The sequence below is a fragment of the Miniopterus natalensis genome, chromosome 8 (assembly GCF_054644295.1).
Source record: "Miniopterus natalensis isolate mMinNat1 chromosome 8, mMinNat1.hap1, whole genome shotgun sequence".
Lineage (NCBI taxonomy): Eukaryota > Metazoa > Chordata > Mammalia > Chiroptera > Miniopteridae > Miniopterus > Miniopterus natalensis.
The window spans coordinates 41316416-41338943 of record NC_142088.1 but is presented as its reverse complement, the minus strand read 5'-3'; the positions used below and the strand labels follow the sequence as shown (position 1 = coordinate 41338943).

The following is a 22528-nucleotide window of genomic DNA, read 5'->3' as shown; positions in this document are numbered from 1 at the left end:
TTTTAAACTAGGATTCAGGTGTTTGGATCTATCGTCCAGGCCAAGGGGAGAGTTTTCCTGTTTCCAAAACATCGCCAGTGGGGGACAGAAAGCTGCCATAAGGTACCTATATTATTCAAATGAACCCCAAAGAAACGCTCCCAAGGCTAACATAGAAGGTAGGCTTCCTCCTCTACTTCAGGCCTACAAAACGGCTGACGGCACTCGCGGTGGCTAAGCAACGGTCGGAGCACTGCGGGCGGTGTTAGCCCCGCCTTTTGAGCTGCTTCCGCCACTCGGCGCCTCGGACCTCCTCCTCTCATTGGTGGGCGGGGGAAATGCGTCACCCAGTGCGCTCACTTCCGGCCAGGGAGCGCGCGGGTTGATTCGTCCTTCCTCGGCCGCGGGTGCTCGCAGCTCGGAAATGGCGGGTAAGTTCCCGGGAAAAGTTTACCAAGGGGAGGGGGCAAGCAGGTTTGAGAAAGAACGCCGAGACCGTGGTGACAGTGCCTGCCTGGAACTTTCGGGCTCTAGCCTGGGTTCCAGAAGGCCTGCTGCAGCCCAAAAGCGCGGAACTCTCAGCGCAGCTTCTTGTCGGCGGAGGTTCGCGCCTCCGCCCCCAGCTGCTCGTGCTTCTGCGCCTTCTGTGAACTTGGCCGCTGCGGAGGGACGAAGAGGCCGGGGGAAAGCGCCGCGATTTGGGTTGTAAGGTGCCAGGTGCTTTGAGGCCTGTTTCTTTCTCGTTTCTTTGGCCCACTGCTGCCTCAGCTACACTAGTCTGGTTCTGTTCCCGCCAGCTGGTTTTAATACCCCGATCCTCCTCTTTCACATCGCCCTCCGCCTTCCACGACCGTCAACTTAAGAGCTTGCGCATTGCTGCCTTGCCCCGCACTGGGGCTCTCACTTCGCAGTCTTCTTAAGCTCTCACGCCAAAGTAATTCTAGGATGTGTTTAGATTTTCTTTGAGAAAGAGGATCTCACATTATTCCTTCACCTAAACTCTCTGTAGAGTGTGTCAACAATGTAATTCTCGTGGTCATTCTAGTCTCTCTTTATTGAGTCTCATTTACAACACTTAATATTACCTAATAATGCTATTATTTTGTACGTGTATTAAGACTGTTTTCATGTGACTACATACTTTTTCCCCCCAATTACATATCTTTTGACGTGATGAACAGTTCTATTATCTCTTTTCCCAGTGCCTTCATAGTAGTCTCACTACCCTGTTATGGATGTGCTGGATAGACTGGCTATAGCTTGCGCTCTACAGATGTTTAAGGAAGAGCTGTAGGATCATGGAGTACCCTGGTACTATAAAAGAGGGGGAACATATGTATTGCATAGGGTGTACATGTTTAAGAATTACACCTAAGTTGGAATCTCAGCTTTAGCACTTAGTAGTTGAGTCCTTAAGCGAATAAAACCTTTCTAAGCCTGAGGTTTTTTGTTTTGTTTTATTTTGTTTTTTAATCCTCACTTGAGAGTATTTTTTCCATTGCTTTTCAGAAAGAGTGGAAGGGGGAGAGAGAGAGAGAGAGAGAAACATTGATGTGAGAGAGAGACATCGATTGATTGCCTCTTGCACATGCCCCAACTGGGGCCGGGGATAGAGCCTGCAACCAAGGTATGTGCCCTTGGCCAAAATCAAACCCAGGACCCTTCAGTCCAGGGGCTCACACTCTAGCCACTGAGCCACACCGGCTAGGGCTAAGCTTGAGTTTTTGAATATGAAATGGGACTGATATAGTATCTACTTGTGTTATAAAATTGTGGGGATTAAGTAATGTATGATTTCACAAGTTAAATTTTGTTGCCTAGATTCCTTAAGGTGGGTTCTGTTATCTCACATTTATAGATTAGGGTCAGAGAAGTCAGGTAGTCACAGATGTAGTAAATAAATGGTAAACACTGGGTTTGAGTGCAGGAATTCTGACTCCAAATCACTAATGTGTATTGCCTCAGGTGTGTCCCCATTTTCTGTGTATGTGTTTTAACCACTTATTGAAGTTTATGGCATGTCATTGTACCCCTTTTGTTTCTGCTCATAATTTTTCCCCCCTGAATTTTTACTAATTTTTATGTTTCTTTCGTCAGGAGATTTATTGTCATCTTTGCTTGAAAGTTCCTCTTGATAGTGATTTCTTTCATTGTTAATTATTATTTGTTATATATGTTGATGGCTAGCCATGTTGTAAAACCATTTGGTTATTCCAGTAGCCTGGAATAGTTTATGACTATGCACAGGTGGAAAAAAAAATTTTAATACAGTGAGAATTTTCTTTTGTAACCCTATACCCATTCCTTCTCTTATCCTACAGGTAACCATGGTTACCAGTTTCTTGTGTATCTTTCCTGAGATAATCTATGCATTATCAGTGGATGGCTTTTTTCATAGTTAGTCTGGAAGTACTCTGGGTAGAATTTTTCCAGTATTAGAAATGAAATGCTGTTGTAATTATTAAAGGATATTCTCACTTTATTTCTTAGTGGAGCAGTGGCATCCTTTTTATATTTCTTTTAAAAAGGCTATGTAGCTATAAATCCTAGCAGGTAATTTCTATTAGTATTAAATATTCAGCAATGTCAGTAATCTGTCATGTTAATTTTCAGGTTTACTCATTTATGTCTTCATAAACCTTTATCTCAGAAATGATGTTTTATCTGTTTTATAATGAGGCATTCATACTTCATACATTTATTTAGAAGTATATGGAGAATGACCCGTACTTTTATGATCTATTAAAATGCTTTAAATCTTAATTTTGTTCCACTTCTAATAACAACCCTATTTTTAGATTTAGCTATTTAAACCACTTTCAACCAGACCTTTTAAAAACCTTTTCTTTTAGGATTTGGTGCTATGGAGAAATTTTTGGTTGAGTACAAAAGTGCAGTGGAGAAGAAACTGGCAGAGTACAAATGTAACACCAACACAGCAATTGAACTAAAATTAGGTATGTATATTATTTCTAAGTGGTATTATGTATGTACTGTATGTGTATATACAATTTAAAATTTGAAGTAGGTTTTCATGTAAGAGCAGTTGTTTATGTTAATATCATTTTCTGCATTTATTGAACATATTCAGATTTTATTCAGTCTCAATTTATATCATGAAGTAGGTACATGTTTGAGATGTGGCAGAATTTACATATAGGAAGTACAGTGTGGCAAAAAGTGACAGGAATAAGTGGTCTCAACCTCTTAAAAATTTTACCTTTGATTTTTTCTTATAAAAAGAATAGACAATAAGTGTTGGTGAGGATATGAAAACACACTCATGTAATGCTGATGGGAATGTAAAATAATGCAACTACTTTGGAAAACTGTTTGGCAGGTGTTTAAAAAGTTAGAAACATGAATTTATTAAATGACCCAGAAATTCTACTCCTAGGTATCTACCCAAGAGAAATAAAAACATATGTCCATATAAAAATTTGTATCTGAATGTTCATAGCAACATTATTCATAATAGCCAAAATATGGAAACAACCCAGATATCTATTAACTAGTAAACAGATAAAGTATGGTATGTATATGTGTATGATGTAATACTATCTGACAGTATAAAGGAATGAAGGTCTGATAATGCTACAACATGGATGAACCTCAAAAACATTCTAAGTGAAAGAATCCAGACCAAAAAAAAAACCCATATGCTGTATGATTCCATTTGTACGAAATGTTTGGAAAAGTCAAATCCATAGACAGAAAGCCTGGGCTGAGGGTGGGAACAGAATGACTGAAAATGAGCATGAGATTTCTTTTGGAAGTCATTGCAGTGTTTTAAAATTAGATTGTGGCAATGGTTACACAATTTTAAATTTACTAAAAATCATTGAATTATACATGTAAAACAAGTGAGTTTTATGGTGTATAAATTACACTTCAGTAAAGCTGTTTAATTATATACTCATGAATCACTTTTATGCCTCAGTTTTCTCATCTTTAAAATGTAGTTAATAGTACTCTATAGTGGTTATAAAGATTAAATGAAAGGTTAAACACAGGCAAAGGGCTTGAATATCTTAACTTTTAGAAATTCTCAGTAAATGTCAGCTGCTATTATTTAAACAATATAAACATAACAAATACAAAGAAAAATGATAAATAAGATAATGGTCCCCTGACCTCCCACTACGAAGATAATGCTGGTCTAGATTTTTTAATTGTGCAGACATTATTTTTCTAAAACCAGGAGCCTGTGGTAAGGCTGTTTTATTATTTAGCTTAGCAATGTCTTAAATATCGTTCTCTGTAACTACATATACATCTACCTTATTTATTTAATCCTCACCTGAGGATATCTTTTTTCCATTGCTTTTTAGAGAGAGAAGCAGGGAGGGGGAGGGAGAGAGAAACATTGATGTAGCGAGACACATCAACTGGTTGCCTCCCACACGTGCCACAACTGGAAGCGGGAAGGGAACCTGCAACTGAGGTGCCCTTGACCAGAATCAATCCTGTGACCTTTCAGTGCATAGGCTGACACTCTACCCACTGAGTCACATTGGCCAGGGCTACCTTATTCTTTTAAATTATGTAGTACACTATGACTATATCATAATTTATTTAAGTATTCCCTATTGGGAAATTGTTTCTCCTCGCTATTAAAAATAATTCTTCAGTAATTATCCTTGTTTTATCTGTACCCACTTGTGTGAGTGTTCAGTGGAATGTGTGGCTAGAAATTGAAATGTGAAATAAGCCAGTCAGAGAAAGACAAGTATCACATGATTGCACTCAAATGTGGAATCTGATGAACAAAATTAACTGATGACAAAATAGATCCAGAGACATAGAAACATGGAACAAACTGATGAATCTTAGAGGAAAGGGGGGTGGGGAGCAGGTGGGAAGAGATTAACCAAAGAATTTAAGCATAACCCATGGACACAGACAATAGTGTGGTGAAGGCCTATGGGAGGGGGGTTAGGTGTGGGGTGGAGAGGATCAATGGGGGGAAAACAGGGACATCTGTAATACTTTCAACAATAAAGATAAATTTTTTAAAAATATCTTGAAATGCTACATCACAGTTTCTCAACTACAGCACTATTGACATTTTGAGTCAGATAGTTCTTTGTTATTCTATGCATTGTAGGATGTTCAGCAGCATCCCTGGTCTCAGTATACGACAGTGACAGTAACATTATTCTCTAGTTGCAAAAATGTCTTCTGACATTGCCAACATTGTTCTTTTCTGGGCTTTTTTTTTTTTAAACTGTGTTTTTGACCATTTTTTATTTGGTAATTAAAATTGATTTTTTAATTCCAAAAGAAGTATATTTTTTATATTCTGAGAGAATCAGCCCTTTTTTTGGTCATGTGTGGCAAATTATCCCCCCCTCCCCCCAGTTTTCACGTTTGTGAGTTTATGTAGAAGTTAAAATTTTTATCTAGGAAAATTTTTTTTTTATGAGTTTTCATCATGTCTTATAAAAAGACTGTCCCTTCCCAGCCAGTGTTGCTTAGTGGATTGAGTGTTATCCCATGCACCAAGAAGTTGAAGATTTGATTCCCTGTCAGGGCACATGCCTGGGTTGCAGGCTGGGTCCCCATTAGGGGGCATGCAGGAGGCAGCTGATCAGTATTTCTGTCTCTCCTTCTCCCTTCCTCTCTCTGAAATCAATAAAAACGTATTTTTTTTTAAAATAGCCCCAAAGTGGAAACATCTTAAATGTCCGTTAACTGGTGAATGGATAAACTAGTATGGTATAGTCATCCAGTAAAATATTATTCAGCCACAAAAAGGAATGAAGTACTGGAACTTGCTACAATACCAGTGAACCTTGAGAACATACTAAGTGAAAGAAGCCAGACACAAAAGCCAATATCATATGATTCCATTTATGCAAAATGTCCAGAATAGCCATATTTGGAGATCTTTTTCTCATAGTAATTGCTATAATTGTGTAAGTATTGAGGGGTTTTTGTTTTTTTGGGTTTTTTTATGAGAATAGAATACTCACATTTATCCCTTACTTATTAAAAGGACTAACTTCTATTCTTTGTACCCCTAGCACCAATTGTTCCTTTTGTCTCGGCCTAGGACTTTTTACCTTAAAGACCCTCTTTTGAGAAGATAACTTTTATTTTAATCTCTTGGTATCTTCTCAATGTATAATCCCAGGAGTGTTTGGGCAACATTTTAGAAATAAGCATTGTGGTTGAAGGTTATGCAGTAAACAAGTTTTTATGTAATAAAATGACTGATATAAAAATTCCACTTACTGGATATTAAAAGAATCCTTTATAAAGTGTATACATTGGTTTTAAAGAGTTTCTCTTGGATTCTTATATTTAAAATCTAATCAAATCCAAACAATAAATATTTAATTATATATTTGCCTTAAGCTATTTGAGTTTTACTTCATTTTAACCAGAAGACTCATCACTTTGCTTTCTTTTTCTTTTATTTATTTTTTAAAGGTGTGATTTTTTTAAAAAATATGGTTTTTAATTGATTTCAGAGAGAGGAAGGGAGAAAGGGGGAGAGAGAAACATCAATGATGAGAGTCATTGATTGGGTGCCTCCTGCAAGCTCCCTACTGGGGATTGAGCCCAAAACCTGGACATGTGCCCTGACCAGGAATAGAATGGTGACCTCCTGGTACATGGGTTGATGCTCAACCACTGAGCCATGCTGGGCTTCTTTTTTAGTTCCTATTTTCTGTGGACTAAATTCCATGCTAAAATAGTAAAACCTCACTAATATGAATGACAGGGCATTAGAAGAAGGCCAATTGAAATTACAGAAATAGTGATTGTAGCTAGACTTATGATACTTCTCTTATTCATTACTTGCTTTTTTTTTGTAGCCTTGTGTCTTTACCCATCACTACCAAAACTCTATATATTATATTAGAAACAGTAGTTCAAAATTAATTTTTAATAATTTCTAGAGACTTCCAAAATTTTTCTTTAAATTTTCTTTATGAAAATTTGCAAACATATAGAAAGTTGAAAGAATAGAACAATACTTACCTATATACTTGACACCTAGATTCGACAATTAGCATTTTGCCATACTTGCTTGATTTTATTTATTTATTATTTAACCCTCACCCGAGGATATTTTTTCCATTGCTTTTCAGAGAGAGTGAAAGGGGGAGAGAGAGAGAGAAAGAGAGTGAAACATCGATGTGAGAGAGACACATCGATTGGTTGCCTCCCACACACATCCCAACTGGGGTCGGGCATTGAGCCTGCAACCGAGGTTCATCCCCTTGGCCAGAATCAAACCTGGGACCCTTCAGTCTGAGAGCCAGCACTCGAACCACTGAGCCAAACCGGCCAGGGCTTGCCATATTTGCTTTAATATGTTTTTGTTCTTGCTGAATTATTTGAAAGTAGGTTTGTGAACATCATGATAGTTTCCTCACAGTACATGTCCTAATATATGAATATTGACATATATAACCTTAATCCTGTTATCACACCTAAGAAAATTAATAATTCTTTGATATCATGTAGTTTTCTGGTTTTCCTAGTTGTCCTTAAGTCTTCAGTAGCTTTTAAAAACATTACTTAAATCAGAATCCAGTCAGGGATCATGCATTATGTTTGGTTGTAATGTTTCTTTAATCTCTTTTAATCCAGAACAGACCCTCCCCTCACATGGAACCCCCCCCAAATGCCATTGATTTATTTGGATGAAGTCATTGTGTAGAATTATTAGACCAATCTACATTCTTTTCTTTTTCAATTATAGTTTACATTCAATATTTTGTACTCAGTTCAGGTGTACACCATAGTGGTTAGACCATTATATACTTTACAGAGTGTCCCCCTGATATTTCCAGTACCCAACTGGCACCCTACATAGTTACTACAATATTATCAACTATATTTCCTATGTCTACTTTACATCCCAGGACTATTTTGTGACTACCAACTTGTAGTTCTTACTCTGTTTATCTTTTGCAAGCCCCCAACAGACATCCCTCCCCTTTGGCAACTATCAGTCTGTTCTCTGTATCTATGAATCTTTTTCTATTTTGTTTATTTTGCTTTTTAGATTCCACATATAAGTGTAATCATGATACTTGTATTTTTCTGTCTGACTGATTTCATTTAGCATAATACTGTTTAGTTCCATCCATGCTGTCTCAAATGGTAAGATTTCATTCTTTTTATGGCCAAGTAATATCTCATTGCATATATGTACCACCACTTTCTTGTCCACTTGTCTATTGATGGGCACTTGGGTTGCTTCCATATCTTGGCTGTTGTAATTAACGTTGCAGTGAACATAATGCTGCATATATTTTTCAAGTTAGTGTTTTGGGATTCTTTGGATGTATATCCAGAAGTGGAATCACTGGGTCATAAGGCAGTTCCATTTTTAATTTTAGGGGGAACCTCCATACTGTTTTCATAGTGGCTATACCATTCTGCATTCCTAGCAACAGTACACGAGGGTTCCCTTTTCTTTACACCTTCACCAGCACTTGTTTGTTGATTTATTGGTGATAGCCATTCTAACTGGTGTAAAGTGATATGTCATTGTGGTTTTAATTTGCATTTATCTGATGATAAGTCACCCTGAGCATCTTTTCATATGTTCATTGGCTATCTGTATGTCCTGTTTGGAGAAGTATCTATTTGGGTCTGCTGTCCATTTTAATTGGATTGCTTGTTTTTTGGTGTTAAGTTGTATGAGTTCTTTATGTATTTTAGATATTAACCCTTTACCAGATGTATCATTGACAAATATGTTCTCTCATTCAATGGTTTGTCTTTTCATTTTGCTGATGGTTTCCTTTGCTGTACAAAAACTTTTTAGCTTGATGTAGTCCCATTTGTTTATTTTTTTTTTTTCTTTTGTTTCCCTTGCCCAAGGAGATGTATCAGAAAAATATTCCTAAGAGAAATTTCAGAGATTTTACTGCCTATGTTTTCTTCTAGGAGTTTTATGGTTTCAAGTCTTACATTTAAGTCTTTAATCAATTTTGAGTTTATTCTAGTATATAGTGTAAGAAGATCCTAGTTTCATTTTTTTGCATGTATCTGTCCAATTTTCCCAAGACCATTTGTTGAATAAATTGTCTTTACCCCATTGTATGTCCTTGTCTCCTTTGTCATATATTAATTGACCATAAAGGTGTGGGTTTATTTCTGGGCTCTCTTTTCTGTTCCATTGATCTATGTGTCTGTTTTTATATGCCAGTACCATGCTGTTTTGATTACTATAGCCTTATAATATAGTTTGATGTCAGGAAGTATACCTCTGACTTTGTTATTTTTCGAGATTGCTGTGGCTATTCAGTGTCTTTTGTGGTTCCATATACATTTTTTAATTGTTCTAGTTCTTGAGAAATACCATTGGTATTTTGATAGGAATTTTGTTGAATCTATAGATTGCTTAGGGTAGTATAGACATTTTAATGATGTTCCTTTTTCCTGTCCATGAGCATGGTATATACTTCCATTTATTTGTATCTTCAGTTTCTTTCTTCAGTGTGTGTACTTTCTGGGTTTTTCTGTTTCCCTTTGGTAGTATGTAACTTGTTCCCCTACCCTCTATATTTCTTGTAAAGTGGAAGACAATAAAGCTGGTTTAAATCTAAGATAAATATTTTTGGTAAGAAAACTTTATAGGTGATGCTATATACATTATATTGCATTAAATCAGGAGGCATATAATATTAGTCTATCCAATAATGAATAATTCTAAGATCTCTTGGAAAGGTGGTAAGTGTCAGATCTCTACAAATCTTTTCTTCTGTAAATCAGTAATCTGCTAGATGATACTTTGGTACCCTGTGAGTGACTTGCTCTGTGAGGACAGTATTAGAAATTTTTCATCTACATCTTATCTTTTTTCATTCTTCAATTGCTTGAGGATTATTTTTGTAAGATTTTTCTTCATAAGGTAAATTATATTGGGAAACTGTTCAGTAATATCAGTACTCACAATACATGCAAATAAAAATAACAGGATACTCATTTCCATTTTGTACTGGTAGAAATTAAAGTTGAGGGTGCAGAGTATTGTCAAGGATGTGGGAAACAAAGGCGTTTAAGAGCTGTTGGTGGGTATATAAACTGTTACAATATTTTTAGAGGGCATTTAAGCATTACGTATAAATATTTTAGTACTTTTAGTAACCATTTCTACTGCCAGGAATTTTCCCTTATATGTGTACTTGTAAAAGTACAGCAAGGTATATATAAGGATGTCATGATGGCATTATTTATTTACTTATTTTTAATCCTCTCCCAAGGCTATGTTTTCATTGATATTTTCGAGGGAGAGAGAGAAAAGAGAAACATTGATGTGAAAGAGAAACAGCCCAGCCAGGCGAGGCTCAGCAGTTGGGCATCGACCTAGGATCCTGGAGATCACGGTTGGATTCCTGGTCAGGGCATATGCCTGGGTTGTGGGCTTGATCCCCAGTCAGGGGCATGCAGGAGGCAGCCAATCAATGATGACTCTCTCATCATTGATGTTTCTGTCTCCCTCTCCCTTCTCTCTCTGAAATCAATGAAGATTTTTTTTTAAAAAAAAAGAGAGAAATATCAATCGATTGCCTCCCATATGCACTCTAACCATCGAGCAAATCCACAACTAGGTATGTGCCCTGACTGAGAATCGAACCGGCATTTGGGTGAGGTATGGGTTGTTGCTGCAACCAACTGAGCCACCCAACCGAGGCACAAAGTTATTTTTAATAGCAAAAAAAAAAAAAATCTAGAAACAACATAAACATTATCTTTCAGTCATAAAGAACAATGTGATGATATGGGCTTCATCAAACAGATTTTGTTCTCAATGTTTCCTATAGATTCTGTTTTTTGTTTCCTTATCTCAAAGGGTCTTTTGGTTTCATTTTATTTTTGCATTGTATATGAACATACAGAAAAACAAAAACTAAATCAGATACCTCTGTCATACCTAGTGTTCTAAGTCTTAGAATCAATAGATTTTTGGTGCTAAAGTACTCAAACTGATTTTCTAATTTTCATTGTTCATTTGTCTGTTGAGAACCCAGTATAAATCATATAATGGAAAAGTGACAATTTAAGTAAGAAAAATGTTGACTGTATCTAGGTATAGTGAAATTCTTGATTTGGAAATAACCCGTCACCTTAAAATCTTCAATATCTTTAATATCTCTGTATTTTTATTCTTTTAAACAGTTCGTTTTCCTGAAGATCTTGAGAATGACATTAGAACTTTCTTTCCTGAATATACCCATCAACTCTTTGGGGATGAGTAAGTAACTTAGAAAGATGTTTGCCAAATTAGTATAGAAAAAAAATCAATTCCTTTTTCTTTTTTTAAGATTTAGAATTTAGACTTTCTTTTCATGTAATTTACTTTAAAATGTATATTAGAATGGCATTTTTCACACTGAGACACCAGTTTACTATCATTTAGTGCTATAGATGCATTATCTCATTTAATCTTCATAATAGTCTTAGTGATAGTATTATTATTTGTTAATAGTGTACATTGGTTTAACTGGATAGTTGCCTAAGCACATATGAATGACTGAAGTCAGGCAATCTGATGCAGAGCCCATATTCAAAACTACTACTTTGCTATACTGCTTCTAGTGCAGAATACATCCCCCCCTAAAGCAAGAAAGCTTAAATTGTTATTCTATGACAAGTAAATAAGCAGTTAAGAGAAATTTATTTTTAAAAGGGACTTTAAAGGCATGTCCTGGGATATTCAGCGCATTCTTTAATTTCCTGTACCTTCATTACATTATTAGAATAGTTTTTAGGAAATTTTTGATTCTGAAAAAAATTTCAAGTTTGCAGAAAGTTGCAAGAATAGTGCTCTGTATATCCTTTATTTTCTATTTTTTAAATATATTTTTATTGATTTCAGAGAGAGGAAGGAAGAGGGGGAGAGAGAGAGAAACATGAATGATGAGAGAGAGTCATTGACTGGCTGTCTCCTACACACCCCCTGCTGGGGATCAAGCCCGAAACCTGGACATGTGCCCTGACCCAGAATCGAACCTCAATCTCCTGGATCCTAGGTCAGCGCTCAACCACTGAGCTACGCTGGCTGGGCTATATATCCTTTATCTTGATTCACCAGTCAACATTTAGCTGTATTTGCTTTAATCATTCTCTCCTTATATAAATACAGGGTGAGGCAAAAGTAGGTTTACAGTTGTGAGTACAGGAAACAGCTTATTCTTGTATTATTTATTAACTATTTTATTATTTTTCCATACGAACAACTGTAAACCTACTTTTGCTTCACTCTCTATATCTCTACGTTGTTGTTGAACCATTTGAGAGTAGGTTACAGATAATATCTTGATCCTTTACTCCTAAATTCTTTAGTATATAGTTCCTAAAACAAGGACACTAGCTATAGTAAACTTACCAAGACTCGGGAAATTTACCATTGATACATGCAGTACTATTTTCTAATATGGAGACCACATTTCAAATTTTGCCAGTTGACTTTCAACAATTCTTTTATAACTTTTTTTTTCTCCATCCTGGACCCAATCTAGAATCACATTTAGTTGTCATATATATTTAGTCTCTGTTAATCTGAAACAGTTCCTCAAGCTTTCTTTGTTTTTTTATGACATTGACATTTTTGTAGAACATAGGCTAGTTTTATAAATCTTCATTTTGGATTAGTTTGATTATTTCTTCATGATTAAATTCATATAATGCATATTTTTGTAGTACTGTGACAAATTTTATCTGTCCTCAGTGTGTCATAACACAAAGTCCATGATATCAGTTTGTCCCATTGTTGGTGAAGTTAACTTGGGCCACTTAGTTTAGAGGTGTCTGCCAGGTCTCTCCATTGTAAGGATAATGTTTTCCCCTTTGTGGGGAAATACTCTGAAACTGAAAATACCCTATTTCCCGTCAAACTTGTACCCGGTAGTTTTAAATCCACTACTGATTCTTGCCTTAATCAGTATTTTATTGTTATTATAAAATGGTGGTTTTTTTAACTCTGTCATACCATCTACATTCATTAGTTGGCATTCTACTATAAGGAAAAGCTTCTCTTCTTCCCATTATGTATTTCTTTGTTTATAACAGAATTGATTCAAGGATTCTTTTTTAAATTCAGTGGGTTATGTAATCTGTTACTGTTACTAATTTTGATAATCCCAGATTAAGCAAGTGGCTACCCTGTCAGACCAGCTTTTGAGTCCTTTTGATGTATCATCATCATTTCAAGGACCTGCTAACTTTTTTTTTTTTTAATTTATCTTTATTGTTTAAAGTATTACAGATGTCCCCTTTTTTCCTCCCATTAAACCCCTCCACCTCACACTCCCTTCTTCCCCCCCACCCCCCTGCCCCAGGCCTTCATCACACTGTTGTCTGTGTCCATGAGTTATGTATTTATGTATATAAATTCTTTGGTTATTCTCTTCCCACCTCCACCCCCACTTACTTTTTGATACAGTAAGATGTTCCATATCCATTTTGTACATTTCCTACTAGTCCTAGAGTCAGCTATTTTCCCAAGGAACTGTGGTTTGTTGTATTAGGGAAGGGTGTTTAGACAGTTGGCATTTAAGGTATTTCCCTTCATGGCTGTTTTCCCTATGCATTGTTTCAACACCTTTGACATATTTAATGTGTTTTTAAATTGGAAAATGTCTTTTCATGAAACAAATTTCCTGAGAATGTCTCATTGTTAATATGTCAGATTAGGCATTTAATATGCTTTTAAATATTAATAATTATATTTTATTATATTGATTCATACCAGAATATGAGCCTTTCATATTTTAAACAGAAAGTTTTATTATAGCCCTAGCCAGTTTGGCTCAGTGGTCAGAGCATCAGCCTGTAGACTGAAGGGTCCCAGGTTCAATTCCAGCCAAGGGTATGTACCTGGTTTGCAGGCTCGATCCCCAGCCCCAGTTGGGGCGCATGTGGAAGTGCAGCCAATCAGTGTTTTTCTCTCTCTGTCACTCTCTCCCTTCCACCCTCTAAAAAGCAGTGGAAAAAATGTCCTCAGGTGAGGATTTAAAAAAAAAAAATCTTTCTGTGGTAATATCTTAGTGGGTAGGATATAATTTTATAGATACTGCTTTTAATGGCATTTTGCACCTTTGATTGTCTGGTTTGCATGCCATTAAAAGTGGTGTACTGGTAATAGACACAGATAACACTGTGGTGATAGCCAGAGGGAAAAGGGGTGAGGGTAGGTGGAGGTGCTCAAAGGAGGGATAAATGGGGACAGAAAGATACTTTGCTTTGGGTGATGGGCACACGATGCACAAATGATGTTTTGAGTTGTACACTTGAAACCTTTATGGTTTTGTGAATCCATGTCACCCCAATAAATTTTTTTAAAAGTGGTTTACTGTCATACCCCTCGTCTAAGGTAGACAGATAACAATCACATAATAGTGATAACCCTGTGTTTTATGATCCAACAATGATGTGAGTCTTGATCCTAGTATTATTGTCACTCCTTTCTATTGCACCTAATTTACAGAGTCCTGGAATGGACACTGCTCATATTTTATTTTGTTAGGCTAGACAGAAATCTGGAAGTGACACTGCTGCTTTCAGGTACTCTTCTTTTAGAATTCACTTCTTTTAAAAAAAAAAAAAAGCTTTATTGAGATAATTTATCATATACTTGACCTACTTTAAAGTTTACAATTAGTTGGGTTTTAGTTCATTTAGAGTTGTACAGTCATCACCACAAGCAGTTTTAGAACATTTTCATCATTCCCACCAAAATACTTCTAACCAATTAGCAATCACTCCCTTTTCTCCCACCCTCCCTAGCCCTGGACAATCACTAATTTACTTTCTGTCTCTGTCAATTTACCTATTCTGGATAGTTTAGAATTCGCTTTTTTTAAAAAATAGGTTTTATTGATTTTAAAGAGAGAGGAAGGGAGAGGAATAGAGAGAGAGAAACACTGATGATCGATTGACTTCCTCCTGCATGTCCCCTACTGGAGATTGAGCCTGCAACCCAGGCATGTGCCCCAACCAGGAATGGAGTCAGTGACCTCTTGGTTCATGGGTTGTTGCTTAATCACTGAGCCACACCGGCCGGGCAAAATTCACTTTTTTTAAAGACTTTTTAAGTTGGAAAAAGGGAATAGCTAGGCAGGGTTGGAAAAGTAGCAGCAGCTGCAGATCTGCTTTCTGAGTTCATAGAAAGGTGTAATTAGACAGGTGCTTTCACCACTTTTAGCAACTCTGGATGTTGGTGGTGCAAGCAAGTGGTAAGTTGTGAGGACTGGGTCAAGGCTATACCTTAGCTGCTTGCCTAGCTGGGTACCAGTTTAACATTACTTGTCTCTGATTTTAAATACCTCCAAGTACTAGTAATAGTAGAAACAGCAACAGTCACAGTAGTGGTAGACATTTATTGAGTACTTGTACAATGTGCCAATGTTATAAGCAGTTTACATGTATTAATGGTTTATTTAATAAATAGTATCCCTGAAGTTGGAGCTATTATTCTTTTATTTCATAAATGAGGAAAGCCAAGGTACAGTTTCATTACAAATATTTCTTTTTTTTTTACCCAGCCAGGCATGGCTCAGCAGTTGAGCATCAACCTATGATTCAGGAGATTGCGGTTCGATTCCTGGTCAGGGCACATGCCCGGGTTGCTGGCTTGATCCCCAGTAGGGGACGTGCATGAGGCAGCCGATCAATGACTCTCTCATCATTGATGTTTCTCTCTCTCTCCCTTCCTCTCTCTGAAATCAATAAAAATATATTGGAAAATAAATAAATAAATAAATAAATAAATAAATAAATAAGTAAATGTATGTATGTATGTAAGAAAAGTTTAAAATCTTGAAACTACCAATAGAGCTAAACTTGTTGGTATATAGGCTTAATACTTTATAATGACTTTGCAAAGATTCATTTTGGGGCCTTAGATAACTGCTGTTTTTCCCCCTTTCAGTGAAACTGCTTTTGGTTACAAGGGTCTGAAAATCCTGTTATATTATATTGCTGGTAGCCTGTCAACAATGTTCCGTGTTGAATATGCATCAAAAGTTGATGAGAACTTTGACTGTGTAGAGGTAAGAAGAGAAATAAATTTATTTTAGACTCTATTTCTCAACTGAATATAAAACAGTTTTTAAAATTTAAAGGTTTGAGGGAAGAGAAAATCCGTTATATAGTAGCTCTAAAACCACATATTCAATTTTTATTTATGGAGGTGATTGCCTGTCATTTCATTAACCTTGCAATTTTGATCCTTAGCCTAATCTTTTTCCTGAGTGGGCCTTCTCCATAAAAACCTTCAATTTTATGATCAGAGTAGTAGTTTATTTACCAACTTTTGTTTTTTATTACGCATATGAAAATTTCTTCTTTTCCCAGAGATGGAGGGAAATTGCTAAATTTTCTACTTCTACTTTATATAAAAAATGCCTACTTAAGTTTCTCTTGCTGCATTTCTAATCCCACAAACTTTGCTAATATAATCTTTTGTGAACATGGATAATTAAGCTGATTACATTATTAAAAACTATTTGAAAGAAATGGACCAAAAGAGGGTGAAGGCAAAGAGAGGCACTGAAGAGTATGCATCTGTGGCAGGCTTAATTATGGCCCCCCCAAAGGTAGTATGACCACAGAGTCAGAGTGATAACAGCTTCAAGCCAAGAATACTGGTAGCCACCAGAAGTTGTAACAGGCAAGGAAAATTTCTTCTCTAGAGCCTATGGAGGGAGTGTGGTCCTGTTCACACCTTGATTTCAGCTCAGTGATACTGATTTTAAACTTTTCTGCAAGACTGTGAAAGAATAAGTTTTTGTTGTTTTAAGCCTCTAAGTTTGTGGTAACTTGTTAGAGCAGAAAAGATCCAGGACTTGACTTGGGATATTCTCAGTCTATCCAGTTTGCAGAAGACACTAAAATTAGGAGATTCATTGTCAGGAAAGTGTGCTCTGAAGAAAGCCAAGATTGTGGCTTGATAACCTTTTGTTCTTGCTGAAGAGATTAGGCATGTGGCTCATAGATCTCTTCAGTAGTCTCAGCAAAAGCCAGGAATAGAGATTGAATAGAGAGGTGAGGAAAGATCTATGGAGGGCCGTCCCTAATGGTGAGAATCCTCATAGCATACACAGGTGACTCATGAGTTTTGAGAATTAATTTTATCAGCAAAAACACTGCCAGTTTGGACTGAAGAGATGAGAGAAGGCTGATGAACTTTCAAAATTGTATAGGCAGGAAACAGGCTGATAACAGTATTCAGCTGCAAACACCCTTCAAGGAAAGAAAGAATGGCCCTGGCTGGTGAGGCTCAGTTGGTTGAGCCTTGTCCTGTGCACCAAAAGGTCACCAGTTTGATGCCCATGCCCAGGTTGCAGGCTCGTTCCCTGGTCGGGGTGCGTGTGGGAGGCAGCTGATTGATGTTTCTCTCTCTAAAAAATCGATTAAAACATATTTTGAAAAAAAGAAAAAAAAGAAAAGGAAGAATGACTCTGAGGGTGGAGTTTCAGGCCCAGAGGGTAGAGCCATAGCCACAGTATTCCCGGGCCTTGAAATGTAATGGAATTTGACCTGCTGGATTTTGAGATTGCTTGGCACTTGTGACTCCTGTCTTCCTACCATTTTCTCCCTTTTGGAATGGGAAAATCTATAACTTTTATCCTATGCCTGTCCTACTATTGTATTTTAGAAGTGATAATTTGTTTTCTAGTTTCACAGGTGGAAAGGAATTTTGTTCCATGATGTGTCATACCCAGAGTCCCACCCATACCTGATTTAGATAACTTAGACGGTGATATTTTGGACTTAAGTTGATGCTGGAATGGTTGAAACTTCTGGGGAAATTGGCATGGGGGGCAGGTGTATTTTGCATATTTGGGATGGACATGAACCTTTGAGGGAACTTAAGAATATTATGTTTTAGACTTGTTCTGTTTCTGCGCATTCCTGATTAAGGGCATTAAAACTTGAAGAATTGCTTCATGGAGTTGATTTTTTTTTAATTAAATGACATTTTTGTTTCTGAATCACCTTTATAAAATGGAAAATTGGAAATTTCACTCTTGTAGTAAAAGCTCTTATCATTTGGACCTATGAAGCCAGCAAGTTTTATCAGATAAAATCTGTCATATTGTTGATAATACTGCTACATACAACTAGGGAGAATTATAATGTGGAAAATGAAGATCTTATGTATTAGTACATACTGAATGTCACAACTTTCTTCTTTAGAAGTAGCAGTTCCTAAAGCATTAACAATGAAGCCAACTTTTCCAAGGCTTTAAACTGACTTTAAACTTCTGACTTACATCTTTTGCCAAGCTCATACCCTGTTCTTTTTTTGTTAAAACCTCCTATCATTATTTGGATTGGTTGATATGGCCCTTTTTAAAAATAATTTTATTTTTTGTTTTGTTTTATTGTAAAGGACTTTACACAGTTAAACTAGTAAATAATCAAGATTGTACTAGGAGATAATACTTAGTGGATAATATATAATAATATCCTATCTAATAACATTAGGACTATTTATGACCAGTTCTAAATGGACCCAGGCTCTTGTGCTTATTAGTAGTACTTCTGTTTTTACAATGTATACTTTTTTCCCACTCCCATACTTTTACTCTGTAAGTTCTCAATTTACTGCTGTTGTGAGGTGCTTCTCTCTTGCAGACAGTCCCCTTGTGGGTGAAAACACCATATTGGTAAGCTTAATGGAACTGTAACATGAATTGGCTATGGAATGAAAGAGGTCTAAAATAGTCTCTTATATCCATTATTCTATTTCAGTGTCAGAAATAGTTTGAGCACTTACCATTTTTTTGTTTGTTTCCACTTCCCAGCCCTGTTCAAGATGACTAAGCCTGTCAGATTTACTTAATGCAGTATTTGTTTTATTCAGTGGTTTGTGTCCCTTGAAAATTTTTGCAATTTTGCAGATTTAAAAGTGTTTCTGAGTAAAACTGCAGTTGTGGTGATTTGATGTTTAAAAAGATTTAATCTTAGCTAAACTAGCACTTAACACAGACTTATTAAAATGGAGTTTTTCCATAATCAAATATTTCTTTCTAGATTGTTAAATTCTCAAGCCCAGCTAGATACTCTTATTAAAAAATGCAGGTGGTATTTTTTTCTTGTGTTGTACAAAATTCACTATTGTTTGAGAGTTTTGGTGGTTTTTAGGTTCCAGCTGATAGTGTTGAATTGATTTCTTCCGAAGGAACTATTGACTTAATTATTGACAAATCTTTCAAATACTGTGTGCAGTGAAAATAGCTATGTATTTGCATTGACTTCTAATTGTTCCATTCTTGAAAACCAGGTTTTCCCATTTAGAAGTACTGTGTTGGGAGTAAAGAATCAATCTTTTATAATGTCTTTTTGTAGGATTATTTGCTTCATGGTAGAAGATGATTTATTTAAATTATATGTTCAAGCAAACACTTTTTTCACCTTATAAAAAAAGAACCAGGTAGTGGGTATTGGGGAAGTGGTCTTGCCTCTTCTATCTCAATTTGCAGTGAGAATGTTCATTCCATAGTGCCTTCTGTTTTCTTGATGCCAGAGATATAGTGGCAAATAAAACAAAGTCACTGCTGTCATAGAGCTTATATTCTAGCCAGGAGGAATAGTCAGTAAACAAATAGTAAATAAACAAATTAAATTCAGATAGTATTATGAAGAAACATTTTGCTGGTTTCTGAATGAAGAGGAACCAGCCATGTAATAATCTGAGGGAGGAAGACCTTAGTCAGCAAAGGGACCAGCATATGCAAAGGCCCTGAAATGAGAACACTCTTGGCATTTTTGTAGTCCAGGAAGATCACCATCATTAAGTCATAGTGGTGATGGAGAGGAGAGTAGTAAATGATTGAAAAGCTAGGCAAAACTATATCATGTGGATAAGATTAGTTGATAGCCTTTAGATGTTTTAAGTAGGTAGAGGTCATGATATGGTTTATACTTTTAAGATGATTCTGACTGCTATGCAAAGAACACACTGTAGGGGGGAAGGGTGAAAGAAAGGAGACCAGAATATTGCAGTGTTACTACATTTAGTTGTTTTATTGAGGATATATTTTGGAAAGAGGAATAAGGAAGACCCCATTGCTTAACAATAGTGGTACTATTAACTGAAATAGGGAAGATTGGAAAAGTAGATTGGGGGGTCAAAATTTTTGTTGTAGGTGTTAGTTTGAGTGTATTATATAATATATTTGAGATTTTGCAGACTATACTATGTAGCATTTTTGCGTATGAAAAATACATCCTTTTAGATGGTCAGAAACCAGAGCAAACCTGCTTAGACGTTTGCTTACTAGAATTTTGATATTACATTAATCTCATTATTCCTCCTTTTTCTTTTCCAAACAGAGTTCTCCAATTGCACTAAAAATTTTTTAGTCACAATTAAGATGCCTACAAAACATCTCCACTAGCCTTCATCTTTAAAGGCAACATAATTATTCTGAATTTTACAATACAATAAACTTGATTATTCAGATACTGATAGTTTGTTCATCTTATGGTTTTCCCTGGCCTTTGCTTTTATTAATACCTCCTGCTCTCTCTTGAGGTAATCTCATTGCTTTTAAGTGGAAGGATGTATAACTAGGATTGTTCAGCCTTGCTAATTGCTAGCATTTCTGGGAAAGGTTTGGTAGAGGAGGTTGAAATTCATGGATAAGGTATTATGGTATTATCCGTGAATTTCAGTAATCTGTCTTGTCTCCCATTATATGGACTGATTTTGAGTAGATAAAAGCAGATTTAAATTTTTTTCTGGATTCCTTAGCCTCTTATAGAAAAATCCTATGCATTTACAAAAATCTAATCTTGAGGAAATGAAAAAATAACCTTTGTTAGACTAATAATATTTCACTATACTCTTTTTTAAAAACATAATTGTGACATCCCTGCCGGGTGTGGCTGAGCAGTTGAGCATCTACCTAGGATCCAGGAGATCACTGCTCAATTCCAGGTCAGGGCACGTGCCTGGGTGCGGGCTCCATCCCCAGTCGGGGGTGTGCAGGAGGCAGCTGATCAGTGATAGCTCCCTCATCATTGATGTTTCTATCTCTCTCCCTCTCCCTTCCTCTCTCTGAAATCAATAAAGATATCTTTAAAAAATAATAATAATTGTGACTGTTCATTATGAGTAATGCTTTTTATGGAATATAAAATCTCAATATATTTTAAAGCTTTTTATATTTTATTGATTATAGAAATTTTTTAAATTATATATTGAGATTTAAAATTATATATTGAGGTTTTTATTTTGGAATTTTGTGAGTTCATATAGCAAAACATTAATGCAATATAAACAAACATAATACAACCATTGTTTTTCCAGTGGTGAAAAAGTTTACAGTGTTAATTTCTCTAACAGTACTCAAATTTCTACAACTTAAATATTGTCAGAGAATTTAAAATTGAGCAAATTAAGTAGGTATGAAATTTTCTTCACTTGCCTTTATAGCATATCTCAGAATTATAGTTAATGTTAAGCCTCTGCCGCTTTAGCCAAATAAAGGACAGTACCACCTACTTAACATGCCTTTAAAATTGCTATTTCAAAAATAACTCACCATAGACAAATTTAAACAAATGGTGCTGTTTAGGTTAAGACACTAAAGAGGTATTGTAGGTTCTTAAATAATCTTCTGTTCGGAGGCATTATAACATTGATGATACACTATAGGAACTTAACTCTTATTTATCTCAATTAGCCTGTGGTAAAATTGGTTTCATTATACATCGTTTCACTTGAAGTTACAGAACCTACCAATGACATTAAGTGAGGACTTGCTGTAATTTGTTTTTCAAATGTGTATAAATTCAAATGTAAGTGTAAACATTTTTATTATAGCAGACTACCAATTATTCTCAGGCACATTGTTTTATGGAGTGATGAGGAAAAACAAAAATTGCTTCATATGAACATCTCATATGTAACAAAGTATAGAAGTCAGAAATTGAAATGACCATAGTGAGAGAGTATACAATCTAAAACATTTCATCATGATTCACCTAACATATGACCTAAATAGAATAGTTGCTTTCATACTTTCCTTTTTAAAAAAATATTGCCAAATGTTAGGAAAACATTTGTAAGGAATGTCTGTTAATTAAATGTATCCGGTTTTATTCTGAATTCTTGATCTATTCGGCTTAATTTCACATCCTTTCTATAACTGTGTTTTTGCATAATTTTAATTGAAGTTTAGAATAAAATTCTTCAGATAGGGAATTTTTTAGTGATCTTCAGAAATGGAATCTAAACTTTTAGCCACAATCACTGGGACTAAAGGTTTCAGTAACTCCTTAATTGTATATTCAATTAAAAATGGTTAGATGGGGTTTTTCTCCAGTGATGATGTTATTATCTGGCCAGTAATCCATTATAAGAAATGAATATTTAACTCAACTAAAATATATTTATTTTTTTGGAGAAAGAGGAGAACAGATCTCAGAGACATGGTGGTTATATAATGTTTTTCCTAAGGCACAGTCCACTTAATAGAGAAATATAAACATTTTTTCTTTAGTGAAACAAAGTTCTTTATTCTAGGTTTGAAAAGCTATTTGGTTTTATGTTATGTATTTCAGG

General features: G+C 35.8%; 1 protein-coding gene across 2 annotated transcripts in view; it reads left to right on the top strand.

Annotated features, from left to right (window-relative positions):
* The first annotated feature begins 356 nt into the window (after positions 1-356).
* The window catches only part of HAT1 (histone acetyltransferase 1), a 41623-nt gene continuing 19451 nt past the window's right edge, over positions 357-22528 (top strand). The window contains exons 1-4 of one of the 2 annotated variants that reach the window (XM_016204650.2): positions 357-410; positions 2832-2936; positions 11128-11203; positions 15881-16001. In XM_016204650.2, the coding sequence (XP_016060136.1) occupies positions 404-410; positions 2832-2936; positions 11128-11203; positions 15881-16001 (309 nt within the window). In that variant the 5' untranslated portion in view covers positions 357-403. Of the gene's footprint in view, positions 411-667; positions 685-2831; positions 2937-11127; positions 11204-15880; positions 16002-22528 lie in introns of those variants that run through there. The other variant, XM_087819775.1, reaches the window with a different exon arrangement.